Below are 17,789 nucleotides of genomic sequence, written 5' to 3'. Positions count from 1 at the left end.
CCAAGAGATGAGAGTGGAGTTGTGTCCCAACAGAATCCAGTTATGGAGAAGCAGTGCCCCAGAGGCAGAGAATAAAGAGGAGAGTGTCTGGAGGGGATCACCACAGGGGAGAGCATCTTCTTAGAGTTTCCGCTTTAGGAAAAAGATGTTGGAGATTAATTTAGGGATTCCTTCAAAAGCCAAAGAGCCCAGGGAGATAGAGAATTACAAGAAAACTCCAACTGCTAAGCTACAATTGGTAGATGTTCTTAGAGTCAGTTAGCTGGGAGATGCCCAGAAGCTAAATGGCTGTCTGAGTGGTCAAGGGGCTCCAGTGACCAAGGAGTCCTCCACAATGAAGAGTTCTGGTTGCCCAAGATTCGGGAGGGACAAGCCTTAAAGAATATATTACTGTCATATAAATGAGCAAATGATTGTCATAATACTGTCATATAAAATTACTCCCCACCACAAACATAACTACTATAAAAGGATTCAGGGGCTTGATCAAAGTGATATAACCCAGTAAGACTCCATTCCCTGGGACCTGGCTGAACTAGTCTTTTCCCCATTTTCTTTACTCCTATGATTTTTATACAGCTCTGTGTGTGTGTGTGTGTGTGTTTATGGTTACACAGGTATTAAAGGACCACAAATATCCCATATAACCTCCATGAATGGGAAGGCTCAGAATGTAGGTAGAGCTTCTGAGCCAGCTTTAGTGCTTTCTCATTGAAGTGCCCTTGTCCTCAGATAGCCTAGCCGCTAAGATTTCATAGTCTATCCCCAAAGAGTACTCAGTGGGGACATGACATTTTCCCAGGTCCCAGACCCTCTGTGTCTACACAGAGGCCAGAGGGAGCAGTCTGGCCTAGCAGATCTATATCCCAAGGCTTCAGGCTTCAGGGAAGAGCCAGGACGAGAATTTAGCCCCAAGTGAAGAGGGGGACAACCCTAGACCTGCAACAGGAAAGCACTGAGTAGGGGATACGGGATTAGGGATCTCCCTGCCCAGGCTGGGAGATTAGCAGACATCCTTGTGAACAGAAACCCCTTAGTTTCTGTACTGGAAGGAACAGGCTCCACCCAAAAGTACCTTCAATAAAAGAATGAGCTTTTTTCACTGCTATCGTCCCAGGAAAAGGCAAGGGCAGGAAGATCCCTGTTAAAAGCCTAGACATTTTCAGCCTCTGTGTGGAGCCCAGGCACAGGTGAAGGCAGAGTTGTCTTCATAGTACTGGGGACACTGAAGTTCAGGAGTGCATGGCCGTCATGGGTCTGATCCTGGAAAAGCATTTGGGAGGAAGTCAGCACCAGGAGGAAGTCCAGGTCCATGCAGAGCCTGCAGATGGGAAGTCATGTTAACTACAGGGCTCCTCCCTACCCAGATCCAAGGAAAGTGACAAGAGCATCATGCAGTCAGCACACAGGTGCTAAGGACCAGAGTTGTCTCAGCAGGAACAGACAACTCAAAGACCTGGACAGACACCCCTGGAAAATTTAGGTTTAAGTATTAGCAATAGTGTTCATGCTCCCCAGGAAGCCTGTGTCTTCAGCCAGTTTCCACCCAACGTGGGCCAAGGATGCCAGGTACCTCTAGCCGCTCTCTCCACTGCCTCAGGCTCTGTCTTTGGGAATGTGTCCCTTCTAGTCACCCAGAAAGTCCTCCACCCCTTCCTAGGAGGAAAATTTTTCTCAAAGGAAAATTCCAGTCCATGTAGAGAAAAATCTGTTGGTTCTCATGCTAGCACATCCTTTGAAGAAGATGGTCTCTATTTCTCATAACCTAGGATATTTATTCTTTCCAGATATTTTTGTTCCTTGTCATAGCTGAGTGATATCTTCTGTTTTTGCTGTGTTTTAGGTGTACATTTTGGAAATCCTGGGAATCTGGGCTTAGAGGAAGGAAGGAATCAGCTCCATCTTATATTGAGGACCCGCCTGGGCTTCTCAAAGGTGAGCAAGGCTCAGGAGGGAGGTTGACAGTGGCATTACCCATCTGCCCCATCACAGTTTTGTTGTTTCTGCTCAGATGCCGTATTTTTAAAATACTTTATTTTTTTTCCATAATACTGTCATTACAAAAAAATACAAAAAAACTACTATAAAAACATTCAGGGGCTTGTCAAAGTGAGAAAACCTAAAGACCCCACCCCAGAACTTGGCTGAAGTAGTCGTACCCTAGCTCTTTCACTATTTGACCTTTATAAACTGTGGGGTGGGGTCACACAGGCATCAAAGGACTAGAAATTCCCCACGCAGCCTCCATGAAGGGTAAGAAATAAGAGCTTCATATATCACAAAAATGGGATTTGGAAGTTTGGGGTGGCTAGGCCCTGAGTTCAGAGGTGTGGGGAGAAACCTGTGACCTTGAATCTCTTTGTAGGGAATAGCTGCCACCTGACCCCAAAGCCCTTTCACTTCCTGATGAAGGCTGGGAGATGGACCCTGCCCTCCATCTTTTAGCCTTAATACGGCAGGCCCTCTTCCCCTTCCCTACCTTTGCATACTCCTGAGAGTAGCAGAGAGGACAGAACTTCCAGCTCTGCAGGGTCTGGGCAGAGGAGCTGTCAGACAGGCTGCTGAGGGCCCCATTCATCTCCATGCCCCCAAATGAAAAGTGTCTCGTGCTCAATGGCCCAGTTCATGGGTTACGACCTTCCCTTCCTATCTCAACCCCGTAGAGGCACACATAGCTCTAAGTGTGTGCTTTGTGTGCATGAATATGTGTGTGATAACCTTGACACTGTGGACGTGGGGAGTGGGACTGGGGTGGGAAAGCAGTGTCCTTTTTATCTTCTCTCCCCTTTCCCCGATAGGAGGAAGCTGAAGGGAAGGGAAAAAAGAGGTAATAGCAAAGCTGAGAGGGGAAGGAGGACATGCTATTTACAGGCGTGGACAAGGGATCTCTATATCTTCAAGTAGCACTCAGGTCATTCTCCAGCCACTGGAGTGGGAACTAGATTCAAAATTGACCCCTGGCCTGGGCTAGCTCTCCCCACCTCCCTCCCTCTCCCCCAAGGCAGCCCAGTTCTGAAAGGGATCAGGGGCAGGAACATTTTTCCTGATAACCAGTGGCTTTTTTTCTTTTTTCTTTTTTGCACTTTAGAAAAAGTTGCCAGTGTCCTGTGGACATCAAGCTGGGTGCACATTGGATGGGTTGAGTGTGGGGGGTATTGCTGTGGTAGACTCTGGGTTGGCTGGGGCAGAGCCTAGGAACAAGGTAGGTGCTGCTTAAGGATCTGTCGCGTCTGTGGTGTTAATCTATCTGGGAAGCGAACTTTGAACTCGACAATGAGATCTCCCCGCTGGGTGGGCACCTTGGGGAAGGGAAGGCCCTCCCCACGGAGTCTCTTCACGGTGCCTGGCTTGATGACATCATTGCAGGGCAAAGGGATCACTCGGCCATCAATGGTGGGAATGTTTACAGTGCAGCCACACAGTGCCTGGGGAAAATGAGACAGTGAGAAAAAGGTAGGCTAGAGTGATTGGGAAGGGAAGAAAAGATAAAGTGGAGAATGTCCCCATCATCCCCACCCAATACACTCTGATCCAGGCCTTACCTCCTTGAGGCTGATCAGGGCACTGTATAGCACATTGGTGCCATCTCGGCGGAAGTGTGCGTGGGGCTTGTCTTTGAGCACAAAGACGATGTCGGCAGGGATGTTGTCTGGTGTGGCATCGCCCTCTTTGGGGAAAGTGATCTTGGTGCCTTCCTTCCAGCCACGCTTGATGACAATGTGCAGGATCTTGTCCTCAGTGCGCACAGTTCGCCCGTCAGGGTTGAGGCGCCGCCTTGTGATCTTCATGCGTTTTGTGGAGCCGTGGTAGATTTCCTCCAGGGACACCCTCAGCTCATGCACCACAGGTGGGTCCTGCACCTTGCGTCGAGGGTACAGTGGTTCTGGGGCTCGCCTTGGACCCCTGCTCAGCCCATTGAAGCCAAATCGGCCAAAGGCACCAAACGGGTCCTCATCTTCATCCACATCCATGTCATCTGGGTCAAAGCCACTGAAGGGTCGAGTAGAGCGACTGCTGGCAAAGAAGATATCGAAGGGGTTGGAGCCTCCAAAGAAGGAGGCAAAGGTGGCATGGGGGTCCCCATGAAAGGTGTAGTGAAAGGAGCCACTGGAGCCACCTGACGAACCACCGCCGGTCTTCAGACCTGGAGGGAGGAGAAGTTAGCGACAGAGTGGCTGGTCTCAGCCCCACCCCTGTCTCCTCCCCTTGCCCCCTAGCTCCTGGTTCATGGGCCTAGAGAAAGAAGCATCCTTTTAACTCCCACAGAGAGAACTGGCCTAAGAGACTAAGAAAAATCTCTGGCAAGATTAATTCCTATTCTTAATTATATGTTTAATAATAAGGAACATCTTGAGGTTCAAAGAGGCTGAGTTACCCAATTGGTGGAAAAGCTAAGACTGGAAGACTTGTAGAATGTGACTTTCAGTCCTGTAACCATATACCTGTGACCAAAAGATGTTTCACAAAGCCTTGAGTGGCTGGCCTGGGGTCACATTACAAGTCATACCTGGCTCTCAGATCTTTGCTTATCTCCACAGACAGGGCAAGAGGCAGTCAGAGAATTTGACCATACAGGGTGCTAGTAAATGACCTGTCCCAAATAAGGTAGGGATACAGTCGAAGACAAAGTCTACTCTTACTCTACTTCTAGCATGGTTTCCTCTTTCTCTGGCTCCTACCCAAATCAGGAGGGCCCTGAAAAGCAGGAAAGATCATTAGCTTGGAGAAGGGGAGCTATTTCTTTCCAAAAAGTTTTCAAATGCTTTATTCCCACAATCGGGGCTCACAGTGTTTCACAACTCCAGGGGGTGCCATTCATACACCGGACAGACATAGACCGAAATGGGAATGGAGCTCCTTGAAGTTATATAGCACCAAGCCCCACACCCCATACCTAATGTCAGAGCAACATGACTGAGCTGGCACATTGCAGGTGGTGGCCCCAGCTGCTCTCTCTGGAATCAGGTTCTATCTAAGGGGCTCAGATTCCTGGAGGCAGTCTTCATGTGGGATGGCAGTGGAGGTGATGGGACTAGTGGGAAGGGGGAGTGGGGAGGAATGAGGGAAGGGGTTAACACTGAGAAATGATCTAGAATATTTAGACTCAGAGTGAGGCCCAGGCTAGGGGCGGGGATTCTTCTCTTTGAGGCCTTTATCTAGAATTTCATTGGCTGTGGAAGCCTGAGCCCAAATTAGCATCTTATTTGCTGGGACCACAAGAGGAGATTTGGGTTTCATTAGAGAGGCCAAGTGGCAAGCAATTCAGAGACTTGTGGCAGCTGCCTCTTCACCCCTCCCCTAAGACTCAAGGTCTGTTCTTTCCTTCTGTTGAGGGTCTGATTATTAGGTGAGTTCAAGAAGCTTGGCAGAGCTCAGTGAGAGAGGGAGGTTGGACTGATGATGACAGGAGGGGGTAATTTCTCTGCAGGGATTCTGCTGTACTACCACTACCCCTTTTCAAGCTGGGAACAACTTGTCTCCAGCCAGGGCTGCACACAGAGTCTGTGTGCACAACTGTTCTGGCTGGCTACTGGGGAGGGGGCAGGGCAGACAGAAATACAACCCGCATTTCCAAGGCTGCCTCTCCCTTCCCAGGCCCTGGATGTCTCCTTAAGGTTGTGCTGCATCCTCAGGAACCCTCCTGGAATCTAGATCTGCATTAGAACCAGTGCCTGGATCTAAGGGCTGAGTAGGGGCTGAGCTTTGCCCTTCACTTAGGTTTGGTCATGCAGAAAGGGGAGGTCTCCCAGCTCTGACTTTTTTCCTAAACAAAAGTGAGGCCTAGCAGAGGAATGAGTGCAATTCCTAGACAGGTCACATGGTGGCATTGTGTCTGCACTGCTTCTCTCTTCCCCACCGCTGTCCCTCCCCTCCATCCACCCCAGGGAGAAATATTTCTTAGCTGGAGAGTGCTGGGGATTCCAGCAGATGCCTGATGAATCTGGGAATTGGCAAGTCTAGTAGGTGAGGAGGAAAAAATGGAAGGAACTAGTGGCACGGAGAATAAGAAGAGGGGGTTGGGAGGACTGGGGTGCACAGAGTATAGGGGCATGGAACACCAAGCAAGGAAGAGGAGAGGAAAAGAACATTCTTTTGAGCACTTACTCTGTATCATATACAGTATGTATCATTAGCTCATCTAATTTTGAGGCCAGAATGGGAAGAATGAGGAGGAGAATGCGGAAGAAAGGTAGATGCCGTTGGGGAGGAGGGACAGTTCTTCCCGGTAAGGAGAGTCCTCAGCTGTGACAGTGTCTCTTAATATAGCCTGACAGGTGCTTGTGGCTGGCGGGTGGCAGGCAGGCCTGAGGGGCAAGCCCAGAATTAGCAGCTACATCATGCCCGTGGGATGTGCTGGGAGGAGCTGCCCTCTCAGAGGCTTTATTTGGGCTTTTCCTGCTACCCTGTGCGTGGCCACCAGCTACCCCAGGGAGGGGGCAAGATGCCAACAGCAGTTCCCCTTCCATTCTTGGATCCCTGCCACTTCCTCAGGGAGTCGAAACTCTACCTCTGTTCTGCTGGCCTGAAGTGGGCAGGAAAGGGACAACCATCTCTAGCTCAGAGCTCCAGTGGTTAATTCCCTGGTTGCTTAAGGGCCAAACTTTCACGCTGATGATTGTAAATGTTCTGTCCTCAGAGAGCCACACACTCCCTCTCCTAACCTTCCCCATCAGCCAATGAAGCAGCAGAGACTCCAGGCAGGACTAATAAGGATGGGAGGGAAAGAAGGGCGGGGAAGGCCTCTGGCTCTAGCTTCTTTAAGGCCTGAACTTGAGGAGGGAGAGGGGCAGAAAGAGACAGGGAGAGATATGGTGAGTTGAGGCTGGGTCGTGGGTAGTCTCTTCTCTCCTCTGGATGTCAGTACTGGGAACATTTGCCTCCCTCACCCCTCCTCAGTCTCCAGTTCTCTGCTTTGAGAACTGGGTCACCCAGGACCCCAGACAAGGACAGGAATCCAGTATCAGGCTGGAGCTCTGCCCTCTTACCTTCCTCCCCATACTGGTCATACAGGCCCCGTTTCTTAGGGTCACTCAGCACATCATAGGCCTCCGCAATCTCCTTAAACTTCTCCTCAGCATTGGGCTCTTTGTTCTTGTCTGGGTGGTACTTCAAAGCCATCTTCCGATAGGCTTTCTTGATTTCATCCTCGTTGGCTCCCGATGGGATTCCAAGAATCTTGTAGTAATCCTTTCCCATCACAGCCACTGGACCGGCACTGGTCTCCTTGTTTCTGAAAGAAACCAGGGCCAATCCTTGATGCCCCTAATTCCTTGTACTCCAGTCCTGTTCCTGATGATCCTGCAATTCCTAAATGACTCACTGTGTAACTTTCAGCAGGTCATGCCTGTTCTATGGGCCTCTGTCTCCCCATCAGTAAAATGAAAGGTTTGGACTAGATGATCTCTTCCAGCTCTGACATTCTAGTATTCTGTGATTCTTTCCTTAGTTCTTGGGTTTTCTCAATAAGAAGCTGGGGGCTGTGGCCCACTTCTTGGGGCTATTCTAAGGCCCAGATCCCTGGGCCAGACTGAGGACACCCAAGAGCCTTGCTGAGTTGAGGTAGCACGATGGACTGATAGACTCAAGCTGGCGAAGATCAACATAGTGGGTGAGGTCACCTGGGCATCATGGTCTCCTACGCCATGCCTCAGGCATGGTGCCCAGGCTTAAGGCTGGGGCAGTGGCCCAGGACTAGGGATAAGCCTGGGTCTTCAGCCAGCTGCCTTGGTCAGCCAGGCTGAGTCAGAGTGTGGGTGCTTGGATTCCTGTCTGCTATTGGAGACCCCAGGCCCCCCTGCCCCACTGCCCAGACTATGCTAAACCTCACGTGTGATTCAGATTAAAGGGTGACTCACAGCCTTTGGAAACTGCTGTTTCTAATGCCCTCATTAGCAGGAGGGTGACACTGTCCTTCCCCCAACCAGGGCAACAGTTCCCTTTACTCATTTCCCAGTGTCTACACACAAAACTGTGTGAAGACATATCTGTGCCACTTAAGCATCAGTGTTAGTGAACAAAAGCATCCTGGGGATAGATCCTTTTTTCAACCTTAGTTATTAGGAGACAATTGGGCACTAACTACCATTTCCTTAATGCCTTCTCTACCAGTCCCTCCCTCTCACCTGCCCCATGGTTTAGGATCTGGTCCAGTGCCAGGCCCATAGACCTCTGATGGTTCCTTCCATTTTGGGTGCAGGAGCATTTGTTATTTATATGGGGAAGAAACACAGGTCTCTAATTCTTTCACTCTAATCTACCTCCACCAATTTCTCTGTGGAGGGAAGGGGACTTTCCTGTAGCTAGAGCTATTTGGGGGAATGGCCAGAAGCCATTCTCCAACCTTTCTGAGCCTTGGCCAACCCCTGTCAAAGTCCAGGGAACCAGAGTCTTTCTAACAATGTCCTGGTCTGGTAGCCACAGCTGAGAACTGCTTTTCTGCCTCTGACTGCTTCAGAGAAGTGTACAGGGTTTTCTGACAGGAGTGAGGGCTGTAATGGGTAAGAGGAGGCCTCAAGGCCCCAGGTAGGCAGTGACAACTGCCCTAGCTCCTGCCCCCACAGAGCCTGTTGCAGGTGGCTGGGTTGACTCATGATTCTGGGAGTCACCTCACTCTGACGAAGAGAAGGCTCCATTAAGGCGGGTACTCCCCCCTTTTCCCCCTATCAGCATGTCACGCCTGGTGGGGGAGGCTGGGGATGGGGGAGGCTGGGGATGGGGGAGGCAGAGAAGAAAGAGCATCTGGGGGAGGGCAGCCATTTTCGGAAGCAGCAGTAAAAGCCGTCTAAGAGGGCGCTGGGGGTGGTCTGCCATCTCTGCCTCGGCCCACACCTTCTTTCCCCTGAAACCCTAGCACACCAAGAGGGTGCCCTTAGAGAACTATAGCAGCTTTTAGGCTGAAGGCAAGTGGAACAGTTTGCCAGTGTTCTCGCCCTCCTCTCGCTATCCCTGCATTACCTCTTCATCCAGCCAGCTTCCTCCTTGGCACCCACCTGCTAGTTCTTCTACACCTATAATTCTCTTGCCTCCACAGACACAGGGCAAGCTCTTTCAAGAATTGCCTTTTTCCTCCTTCTTTCCTCCCTCCCTCCCTCTCCTCCCCACAGGCCACGTGTTGGAATGACAAAGGAGCCCCATGGCATGGCACTGCCTTTGATGGAGAAGAATGAAGAGGATGTTAATGTAGAGGCAGGAAGGAAGAATGAGAAATGGCAAGGGGGACTGGTACAGGGAGGGGGATGGTTGATACAGAAAATGAAGTACTGATAGAGGGGGATGAAGGATGACAAATGGAAATGGCTGAGGTGGCAGATGAGTTACCAGTGTGTTTAAAGGGAGAGATGTAGAGAGTTGAAATACTAGAGGAGATGTTTGTGGAAAATGGATGCCTGAAAGATTTGGTATGGGAAATGAATGATGAGGGGTGCAATTCATTCAAATGTAAGGGTAGGGTAGAAGATAGTTCTTACATGTAATTGGGGATGAGATGAGGATGAGATGGAGGAAGTAGGTAGACAATGGAGGGGGATGTGACATGGAGAATTTGACTTGTTACAGGTATGAGTGCCCTTCTCCAGAGGGACTTACCGAAACTTTACAAACCCATTCAGCGTCCACGCTCGAAGTTTTAAGGGCTCCAGCTGAATTTTAAACATCAAGCTGGCTAAGAAGTCTTCTCCCCAGAAGTGTGGGAAGCTCCGGAAAGCTCCTCGGGCCTGTAGTGGGGGTGCTGCTGCGGATGGGCAGGAGAGCACTGTGCGCTTAAACATGCCCAGCCCAGCCCCTCACCTCTGATTGCTCCACTGGAGCCTGCTCGGAAAGCTGCAGCTCTGGAAGCCACCTCCTCAGGTTCTCGGAGGCGCTTGCCCAGCAAGGCCTGTCCGGTGCAGCAGGAGCTGAACCTGATCCCCAGGTGTGGAGAATGAAAGGATAGGGTCCAGCAGCCACCTGCTCTCAGGTGAAGGAGTGTCTGGCTGATTGTGAATGGCTGTATGGCAGTGTGACAGTAAGGCTGGCAGTGCGAAGAGTGTATGCTTGTGAGTGGCAGCGTGTGTACCTGTGACAGGTGTGATTGTCTGTGAGGGCCTAAGAGGCAGTGAGTTCCTCTTGCCTCTCCGGGGAGGACCAGACCCCAATCCCCAAGAACCTACTCAATGAAGTCACTGACGGGGAGTCTCCTCCCTCGCAGATGGGCGGGGCGGGGCGGGGAGGGGGAGAGCTCGCCGGGACAAAAGGCGCGGCGGGGAGAGGAAGGGAAGAGAGGGGAGGGGGTTCGGGCGGGGGAGGGTGGTCGGTGATGTCACCGGCACTGACTGGCAGGGCCGGCTCAGAAACGCCTCCGCCCCGCGGAACCCAATGCAACCCAGCCTGACCCTTCCCGGGCTCAGATGCCGGCTGCCCCCCACCCCCCGTAAGAGGGTTGCGGACATCGAACACATTGCAGACCCCGAGTCCCCACACCCCCACAGCAGAACAGCTGTTGGGCCCTCAGTGTCCCAACCCCCAGACACCAGGACCCCTGGCTTCGTGACGCCCCCGCTCCCGGGACCCCAAAGTCCTGGATCGACGCCCTCACCAGTGAGGAGCTGCGGGCACCGCCGCGGTCCGTCAGACAGCCGCTGCCCCCTCCCCCGGCTCCGGCTCCGCCGCCTCCACTCGGGACAGGAGTCGCCTGCCCGCCGGCGGCAGACAGCGGGCCCGGGAACCCGCCCCCACGGCTCCGCCTCCGCGGTGCCCATTGCGCCGTCTGCTCATCACTCAGCTCAGCCTCTGCTGTAATTGGACAGCTTTCAACGAGTGGCTCTGTGATAGCCGCCCATTCTCCGCCCCTGTCACCCGCCACACGCGCACACATTCTGGGCAGTGATTGGTGTGGGTCTGATTGGTGCATTCTGGGATCAGTCAACCACACCTCTTTGCTATCTCGTCGTGTCACTGGTGAAAGGGACAGAGGGAGGTAATTCCACGCGCCCTTTGATTTTATTGGTTGGTCTGTGGGGCTCAGACCCGAGTCGGGGGACAACTATTTTAGTCCAATCTCTGGTTTGAGAAGGTGGGGCGTACTGGCCACTGCTCGAATCCCGGGAGAACCTTCTGGAACCCGTGCAACGTCAAAGACAGCCTTAAAGGAAAACTGCACCTACCAGTTTGCGGTGACTCTGGGCATTCTTTACTTTCTTCATTTAGGAGGGTAGGGGAGAGGATAGTGCACTCTGGGAGGTGTAGTCCCTGGGCCAGGATCAAATGGTCACCCCTTCTTACCTGCCTTCCATTGAATTGTGAACTAACCTCTCCCTGACCTGAATGAGCTTTACCTTATCTTGACCCGGAGTTGACCTGATGTGACCTAACTGGATATCAAAACAGACCCGGGTAGACGTGCGGAGTTAAGTACCTTCCTGTCTCTTCTTTGTAACCCGTTGTTCTCCAAAGGTTTAGCACCTCCATAATTCCTTTCCTGAGTCTCCTTTTCATTCTCTGTATAATCCCCTCATCCCTGCTCCTCCATGAGCAGCCCCTTCTCAGCAACCCCCACAGTCCCTATTAAAGTTCTACCTATAATCTTTCATCCTTCTTCCCCTTTGAGTTCCCACGTTTTAGCCCCCTTTTACTGTCCCCTCTTCTTAGCCCTATATGATCTCCTGTCTTTCCCCATGATCCTCTGTCTTATCCTATTTTTAATCCTTTACTCCCATGAACTCCCCTATCCTAGTCGCCGCTTTAATCCTTCATCTCAGCTCCACATGATCTCCTTTCTTAACACCTTCAGAATCTCCTATCTCAGTACCTCCCCACCCCCATTAAATCTCAGCCCCAGTGTCCCCGATGTTCAGAGCAAGCAGGGCTGCGGAGGCGGTCGCCAGCGGAAGCCGACGCTTAGCAGACACGGTGCCTGGCGCCCACGTCACTGTCTCCCCGGCCCATCTGTGCTAGAAGAAGCGGGGGTAGGGAGGAGGTAATCTGGGGGTGAAGAGGGGGAGGAGTTCATGGGGGGAGGTTTGAGGACAAAGGAAGGACCAGAGCAGAAGCTCTCACATACCTTTCTTTCTATGAGGTTTCCCAGAGACAGTTTGGACACCCATGTGGTCGTTCAAACTGAATAGAGCTGGAAACAGGCTTGGAGAGCATCAGTACCTAGGCCACAGAGTAGAGCAGAGCAGGAGAAAGGTCTAGGGATCCTGAGGTCAGGTCTACGTATCCTCCCTTACCTGCTTTCTTTCTAATACTCACTATGGGGATCCCAGGTGTAAAGGGGTGTGAGGTGTGAAGGAAGTGTGGTAAGAGGAGGATGGAGAGGAGGCAGATAAGGGGGATAAGGAGAGGAGGGGGGCAAGATGGGGTAGGGGATATAGGGAGGAGAGGTGGGGTGAGAGGGATCACAAGAGGTAGGAGGGAGATGGGGAGTGGAGGGGAGGTGGGATGAGGGGAGATTTGGTGGGAGGTAGTGGGAGGTGAGAAGGGAAGGGGAAGTGGGGAGGAGAATAGAAGGGAGGGGAGATGGGGTGAGTAGCAAAAGGATGGGACAGAGAGATGGGGTGAGGAGGAATGGGGAAGGGAGGGGAAGTGGAGTGATGAGAGAACAGAATAGCGTGATATGGAGGTGGGAAAGGGAGGATGAGGGGGCTTAGGACTGGTACTCACTCCTTATATTTGGGGGCTCTTACTCCCCCACCTCCAGACTCATGGGGGCCTGGGCTGTGAATGCTCTGCTTCTTCCTATTCCAGTTCTGTCTATTTTGCCTCCTCCAGTTTTCCCTGTGCCAACACGGAGGCTGAGTTTAGTCACCGGCCTTTACCTGGTCCCTGCTAATGCTAAAGTGTAGGCTTATACCTTCAAGGGCACAGGGCTGTGCCTTCAGACTGTTGTTTGCCGAGTTTGCAGTTGCTGTCCTGTGTCCCATAGCTCTGGGAATCAGATGTGTGTGTAAGGAACCAGGGTACGTAGTGTGGCATAGGGTGTAAGAATGTAGGCTCTGGAGGCAGACTGTTCACCTTGTGAGGTTACTTGCCACATGTATGCTCATTTCCTCCTTTGAAAATTGGGGATAAACAACACCGGTACCTTATAGTGTTGTTGTGAGGGTTAATTAAGGTAACATATGTAATGCACCTAGTCCTGAGCTTGGCATGTTGTTAATGCTTAAGAAAGTTAACTTACTCTGTATGTTCACAGATATCTGGGTGTGTGAGTTCATCTGTAAATGTTTGGCAATTATTTGTACTGCTGTATCTGTGATACAATTTGTGAGAGTGTATTTGTGTAATTACTTTCGTGTGGTAGCATGCGTGATTCTGTGTTATTTGCTGTAGGTAATGTGATTTTGTGCTAATGTACATATGTGATTAAATAACTGTGTAGGCCTGTGCCTACATGATAAAGAGTGGATGAAGTGTGTCTTTATGGCTGTTGATATGCTGACGCCGTGTCTGCTGGTGTATGAATGCATCTGTGATTGTGTCAGTTCCAAACGCCCCCAGTCACCCTCCCTCCCAGCGGAGACGTCACAACCCTAGGTGTCCCTCATTTCCTCACCCTGAGGGAACCGGAACCCGGGGGCGGGGCGGGAGTGGGTGACAGTGAGGAGGTGTTTAGACAGGAGCACATGTTCCCTCCCAGACTGTGTATGGGAGGGGGAGCCCTATCTTGCATATACCCTAAAGGCTCCAGAGGAAGTGCTCCCTCAACTCTGTTTTCAGTTCTTTGTCTTGTCACCATGGCAGCAGTTGCCAGGGGCTCCCAGGGTTGCTAAGATCTGGGTGTGGGTGGCTGCCAGGCCCTGTTGCCAGTAGAAACAGAATCCTGGGGGGAAGGAAGCCTACCTCCATAGCTGCCAGCTTTCTGCAGTGACAAGACTGGCCCTTGGACCTCTCCTGTCCCCAAATTTTACCTGTAATTTGTATGTCGCAGTACTAGAGTTGGTGGGGGTTTTAATAGGAAGATATTTAATAGGAACTAGAATATTGAGATTCACCTTCTGAGGAGAAAGGGGGCTCTAGCTTGGCTATTACCATGTTTAAAGTTGGGAGGCCCTTAGAAATTAGTGACTACCTTATTCTGTCCCTCAACTCTTATACTTCTCCTCTGGCAGTATCTCTTCTTGACTTCTCCAAAGGCTGGTGCTTATTACCTGGTGCTTCCACCTGGTATACGAATACTATGTTGACCCTGTTACCTTGGATGCAGACTGACTCCTTCCTGTGGTCAGACTCTTAGCGTATTACCTGGTTACATACTTCATGCTGACACTTGAGCCCTAAATTCAGTCCCACACTGAGCCCCAATTTTGGCCTCAGCCTGAGACACTGACCTTGGTGTTACTCCTGGACCAGACAGTTCCCCACACCCAGCCTCAGCCTAAGTTCTCCTAGACACAGATAAGCCCTAATCTTGATACTGATACTTGAACTCAGGCACAGAGTCCATTCTGATCCTGTACACTGACTGACCACTGACTAGTGATCTAACTCTGTGTACTTGCCTGGCATCTCCCTTCATGCTCTGAACCTATACTGGCCAGTACCATAAAAGTGCAAAGGTTTTTTTTCCCCTTGCCTTGGGGTGAGAGGACAGTACTAGAAATGACCAGAAGAGGGCGTGCAACATCAGGTTCTAAAGGCACACTTCCCAGAGCCCACCTGGGATGGAGATAATAGGCAGATTGAGATCTTGGATCTTTTCTCTCTGGTCAGGAACCAGAGCTGAAGGCACAGCAATTGGTCTAAGAGGTTGAACTAAAGAAATTAAGGTTCTCAACCCAGTGATGCTCATGTTTTGGGATCATGTGGGTCTTACAAGCATGGATCTCTCTCCAGTTCAGCGGGCCTCAAGGCTGGGGCTGCTCAAGAAGGTGCTTAACCACTTACTGGCATTGCATGTCTCAGGAGGACTGGATACCTGGGAAGGCATCCCACCCTCAACTCCACATTTCTGTCATATACTCCACTACCTTCCCTTGTATTCAGTTATCTTTTGGTCCTATTGAGCAGAAATCTGCCTCTCCCCACCTTTTTAAAAAATATATATTTTTATTGAAGTATAGTCAGTTTACAATGTTGTGTCACTCCCCCACCTTTGGTCTTAGCTCTATCCTTGAGGTCACATCGACCTCATTGGTCCCATCTGCCAGATATCAGCCATCTGCATCCCTTAAGTCTGCTCCTCACCAGGGTGAACACCCCTCAGGCCTTCATGTGTTCTTCTTCTGCCTTGTTCAATTCCAGCCACTAAGACCATGTTCCTCTGGCTAGGTTTCAGTTTGTGATGCCTGGCTCTGATTAGCTTTTTCCAGGAGTGCTGGTGCAGTGTACAACCAAGCCAGCCTGCCTCCCTCCTCTGACCCTGCACTTCTTTCCATGTAGCCTCAGGTTACATCAACTTTTTTTTTTTCACACCAAGTGAAAACTACATCCTTCGTTCTCCCTGACCTGCTAAGTCACATCTTGCCCATTTGTACCTGTTATGATTTTGAAAGGAGTGTTATTATTTATTTAAAAAAACAAAGATATTTGAAATTAATGAAATAAAAAACATTTTGGCAGTGTCTTCTGAGTTTTAGGGCAGTTTTTGGGCTTGGACATCTCTGTATTTGATGCTTACTTGAAGGTGGGACAAGAAGGGACTAAAGTGCTCATTTTAGCAGCACATATTCTAAAATTGGAACATTACAGAGAAGATTAGCATGGCTTCTGTGCAAGCATGACATGCAAATCTGTGAAGTGTTCCATATTTTTGATGAATCTTAAAATATAATGTAAAGTGAATGTATATGTTAATAAATTAGTATATTACAAAAGAAAAGAGGGACTGAAGATCCTTAGCTGGCTTGGCTGTGACTTCAGCACTGTGGACAGAGGCCATTGGCAGCACCCCCAGCTATGCCTGGGACTGTGGGTGGGTGGAAGATGATACACACACAGCCTTCAGATGGGGCCAGAAATTCTTGCTGCTCACTCAGTGCCTTACAGTGTATAAAGCTCTTCCCTCTTACCAAACTTGTTTTCTCCTCACTCAATTTTCAGCCCAGGAGGCAGACAAAACAGGAACTGTTTTCCAGATGAGGAAACTGAGGTTTAGCAATGTCAAACTCCAAGCAACCCTTTGGGTGCGGTAGGAGACAGAACATAATTATTCCATGTTTAGCAACCACTATCCTGCTGTGGCTCAAGTGCATTCCTCTTTATCTCTAGGGAAGGTCAGGGTGGGTGGAATTTTTTGTGGAATCAAGGCTTCTGTCAGCCCTGGAAACAAGTGGCAGTTGGTAGGAGGAACAGTGCTGGGAGGGTCTGAAGTTCCAATCAGAACTCCCCAGATGAAGGTGGGGAAACCCTCCTCATCATTAGGATCCACAGATGTCCAGCTTTTATACCTTTTTCCTGTCCCAATTCTTGGCTTCACTGAGCTTGGAGAGAAGAAGGGATGTGCAAGATGTTATTAAGCTGTTTCTGAGCCTGATGAACCTCCATGGGAAAACTCCAAGGAGGAGGGATATGGGAGTCTGTGAGTGAAAAGGGGGAGTTGTGTAGGTGATAAGAAATCCTGTGACATGGCTATAGGCCTGGCTACCTATGTATGTCTATTTCTAGGGGAGAAGAGAGGTGCTGGACCATACAGCAGCTGTTTCCTTGAGGTGTACTTTGACAGGCAGCACAATAAAGTGATTAAGAACATGGGCACTGAAGCCAGACTACCTGGTTCCCCTGCTTCCTAACTGTGTAATTGTGTAAACTTGAGAAATTCTCAGCCTCTCTGCTCCTCACTTTCTCATCTATAATACAAATCACATAAGAGTTGTTTTGGAGATTAATTACTTTGTGGAAAGCACTTAGAACACCCAGTGCATAGTAACTGCTCAAAAACATTAGCTGTTATAGGTGGGAGTTAGGGGCTCTGGTATCCCCACTGCAAAAATCCTCATATAACTTAATAGTCGGGCCTCTGTATCCCTGGTTCCACATCTGTGGATTCAGTGAACTGAGGATTGTGTGGCACTGTAGTACATATTTACTGAAAAAAGTCTGCATATAAGTACACCCATGCAGTTTAGACCTGTGTTGTTCAAGGGTTAATCATATTTGTATTTGCAGCTCCTATTTTTTTCTTTTACATCTCCAGAGGCTTAGATTTCTTGAAGATTTTTTTCCTTCCAACTGGCTGGAGGAATATTAGCTATTCACCAACATTTCAAAATGAAGGCCAAATTCCTACAGCAATTCTATGCCCCCATGAGTCTTTAAAATGTGAATCCTTCCTCACATATTGTTTCTTTGGGCACTGGTCATTGAGCATCCTGAGTTCCTTGCCTCAGTGAAGTGAGGCACCTGGGTAGTGGAGACCACACAGGCTCTCTCTGGGCATCAGAAGGGATGTCCTAGCAGGAACTCAACCAACAGGACTCCTTGGGTCCCCTTCAAGCCCAGGAACTGTTACAAGCGCTCATTTCGTGAGCCCAGGCACAGGAGTTTTAGTCCTTCCACACCTGTACACATGCTATTCCTTCCCCCTGGAACAGCGTCCCTTCTCCCTCTCCCTGCCGACATGCCTCACTACTCCTACCCATACTGCAGGTCTCAGCTGAAACAGCCTGTCCCCCAATAGGCCTTCCTGCCTTTGCCATCCACCCCCAAAGCACCCTTCACTTGCCTCTTGGTGGCCCTCATCATTGTGGTAATGAGCTGCTAAATTTCTTGCCTTCCCTGGAAGACAAGTGGGGTTCCTATGGTTTGAAGGTAGAATATCTGCCTCTGATACACAGAATAGGGATGTTCCTGTCTATAGGTACTGGCTCTATTCT

The 17,789-nt window shown here is 50.2% G+C and overlaps 1 protein-coding gene, 1 long non-coding RNA gene and 1 other non-coding gene across 5 annotated transcripts in view; 2 read left to right on the top strand and 1 right to left on the bottom strand.

The window, feature by feature from the left end:
* LOC140696070 (uncharacterized) overlaps positions 1–17,789 on the top strand; it is a 49,777-nt gene that overhangs the window by 18,322 nt on the left and 13,666 nt on the right. The window contains exons 7-10 of the long non-coding RNA XR_012072069.1: positions 1,844–1,935; positions 3,703–3,847; positions 9,105–9,209; positions 9,556–9,955. This is a non-coding gene — a long non-coding RNA (uncharacterized lncRNA). The remainder of the gene's footprint in view (positions 1–1,843; positions 1,936–3,702; positions 3,848–9,104; positions 9,210–9,555; positions 9,956–17,789) is intronic.
* DNAJB5 (DnaJ heat shock protein family (Hsp40) member B5) lies at positions 1,639–10,708 on the bottom strand. 3 transcript variants are annotated; one of them, XM_072959670.1, is made up of 4 exons: positions 10,574–10,708; positions 6,987–7,231; positions 3,543–4,144; positions 1,639–3,425 (listed from the first exon to the last, which is right to left on the bottom strand). In XM_072959670.1, the coding sequence occupies exons 2-4, from the start codon at positions 7,195–7,197 to the stop codon at positions 3,192–3,194; spliced, it is 1,047 nt and encodes a 348-aa protein (XP_072815771.1). In that variant the 5' UTR covers positions 7,198–7,231; positions 10,574–10,708; the 3' UTR covers positions 1,639–3,191. The 3 variants fall into 3 exon arrangements, with proteins under 3 accessions (XP_072815771.1, XP_015094543.1, XP_006204208.1); XM_015239057.3 differs by lacking the exon at positions 10,574–10,708 and adding an exon at positions 9,787–10,167; XM_006204146.4 differs by lacking the exon at positions 10,574–10,708 and adding an exon at positions 9,586–9,767.
* LOC116280395 (U6 spliceosomal RNA) lies at positions 15,623–15,729 on the top strand. Its single transcript, XR_004189785.1, has one exon. It is a non-coding gene; the product is annotated as a U6 spliceosomal RNA (small nuclear RNA).

This window comes from Vicugna pacos, chromosome 4 (genome assembly GCF_048564905.1).
Source record: "Vicugna pacos chromosome 4, VicPac4, whole genome shotgun sequence".
Lineage (NCBI taxonomy): Eukaryota > Metazoa > Chordata > Mammalia > Artiodactyla > Camelidae > Vicugna > Vicugna pacos.
The sequence above is the reverse complement of the archived record's forward strand: the minus strand, read 5'-3'. Positions and strand labels throughout refer to the sequence as shown.

Coding starts and splice junctions, on each gene's coding strand:
- DNAJB5 (XM_006204146.4), bottom strand. CDS start 9,767: ATGTTTAAGCGCACAGTGCTCTCCTGCCCATCCGCAGCAGCACCCCCA. Junction 4,145..6,986: donor TGACCAGTATGGGGAGGAAG/GTAAGAGGGCAG, acceptor TCCTCCCTCCAG/GTCTGAAGACCGGCGGTGGT. Junction 3,426..3,542: donor CCCTGATCAGCCTCAAGGAG/GTAAGGCCTGGA, acceptor CATTTTCCCCAG/GCACTGTGTGGCTGCACTGT.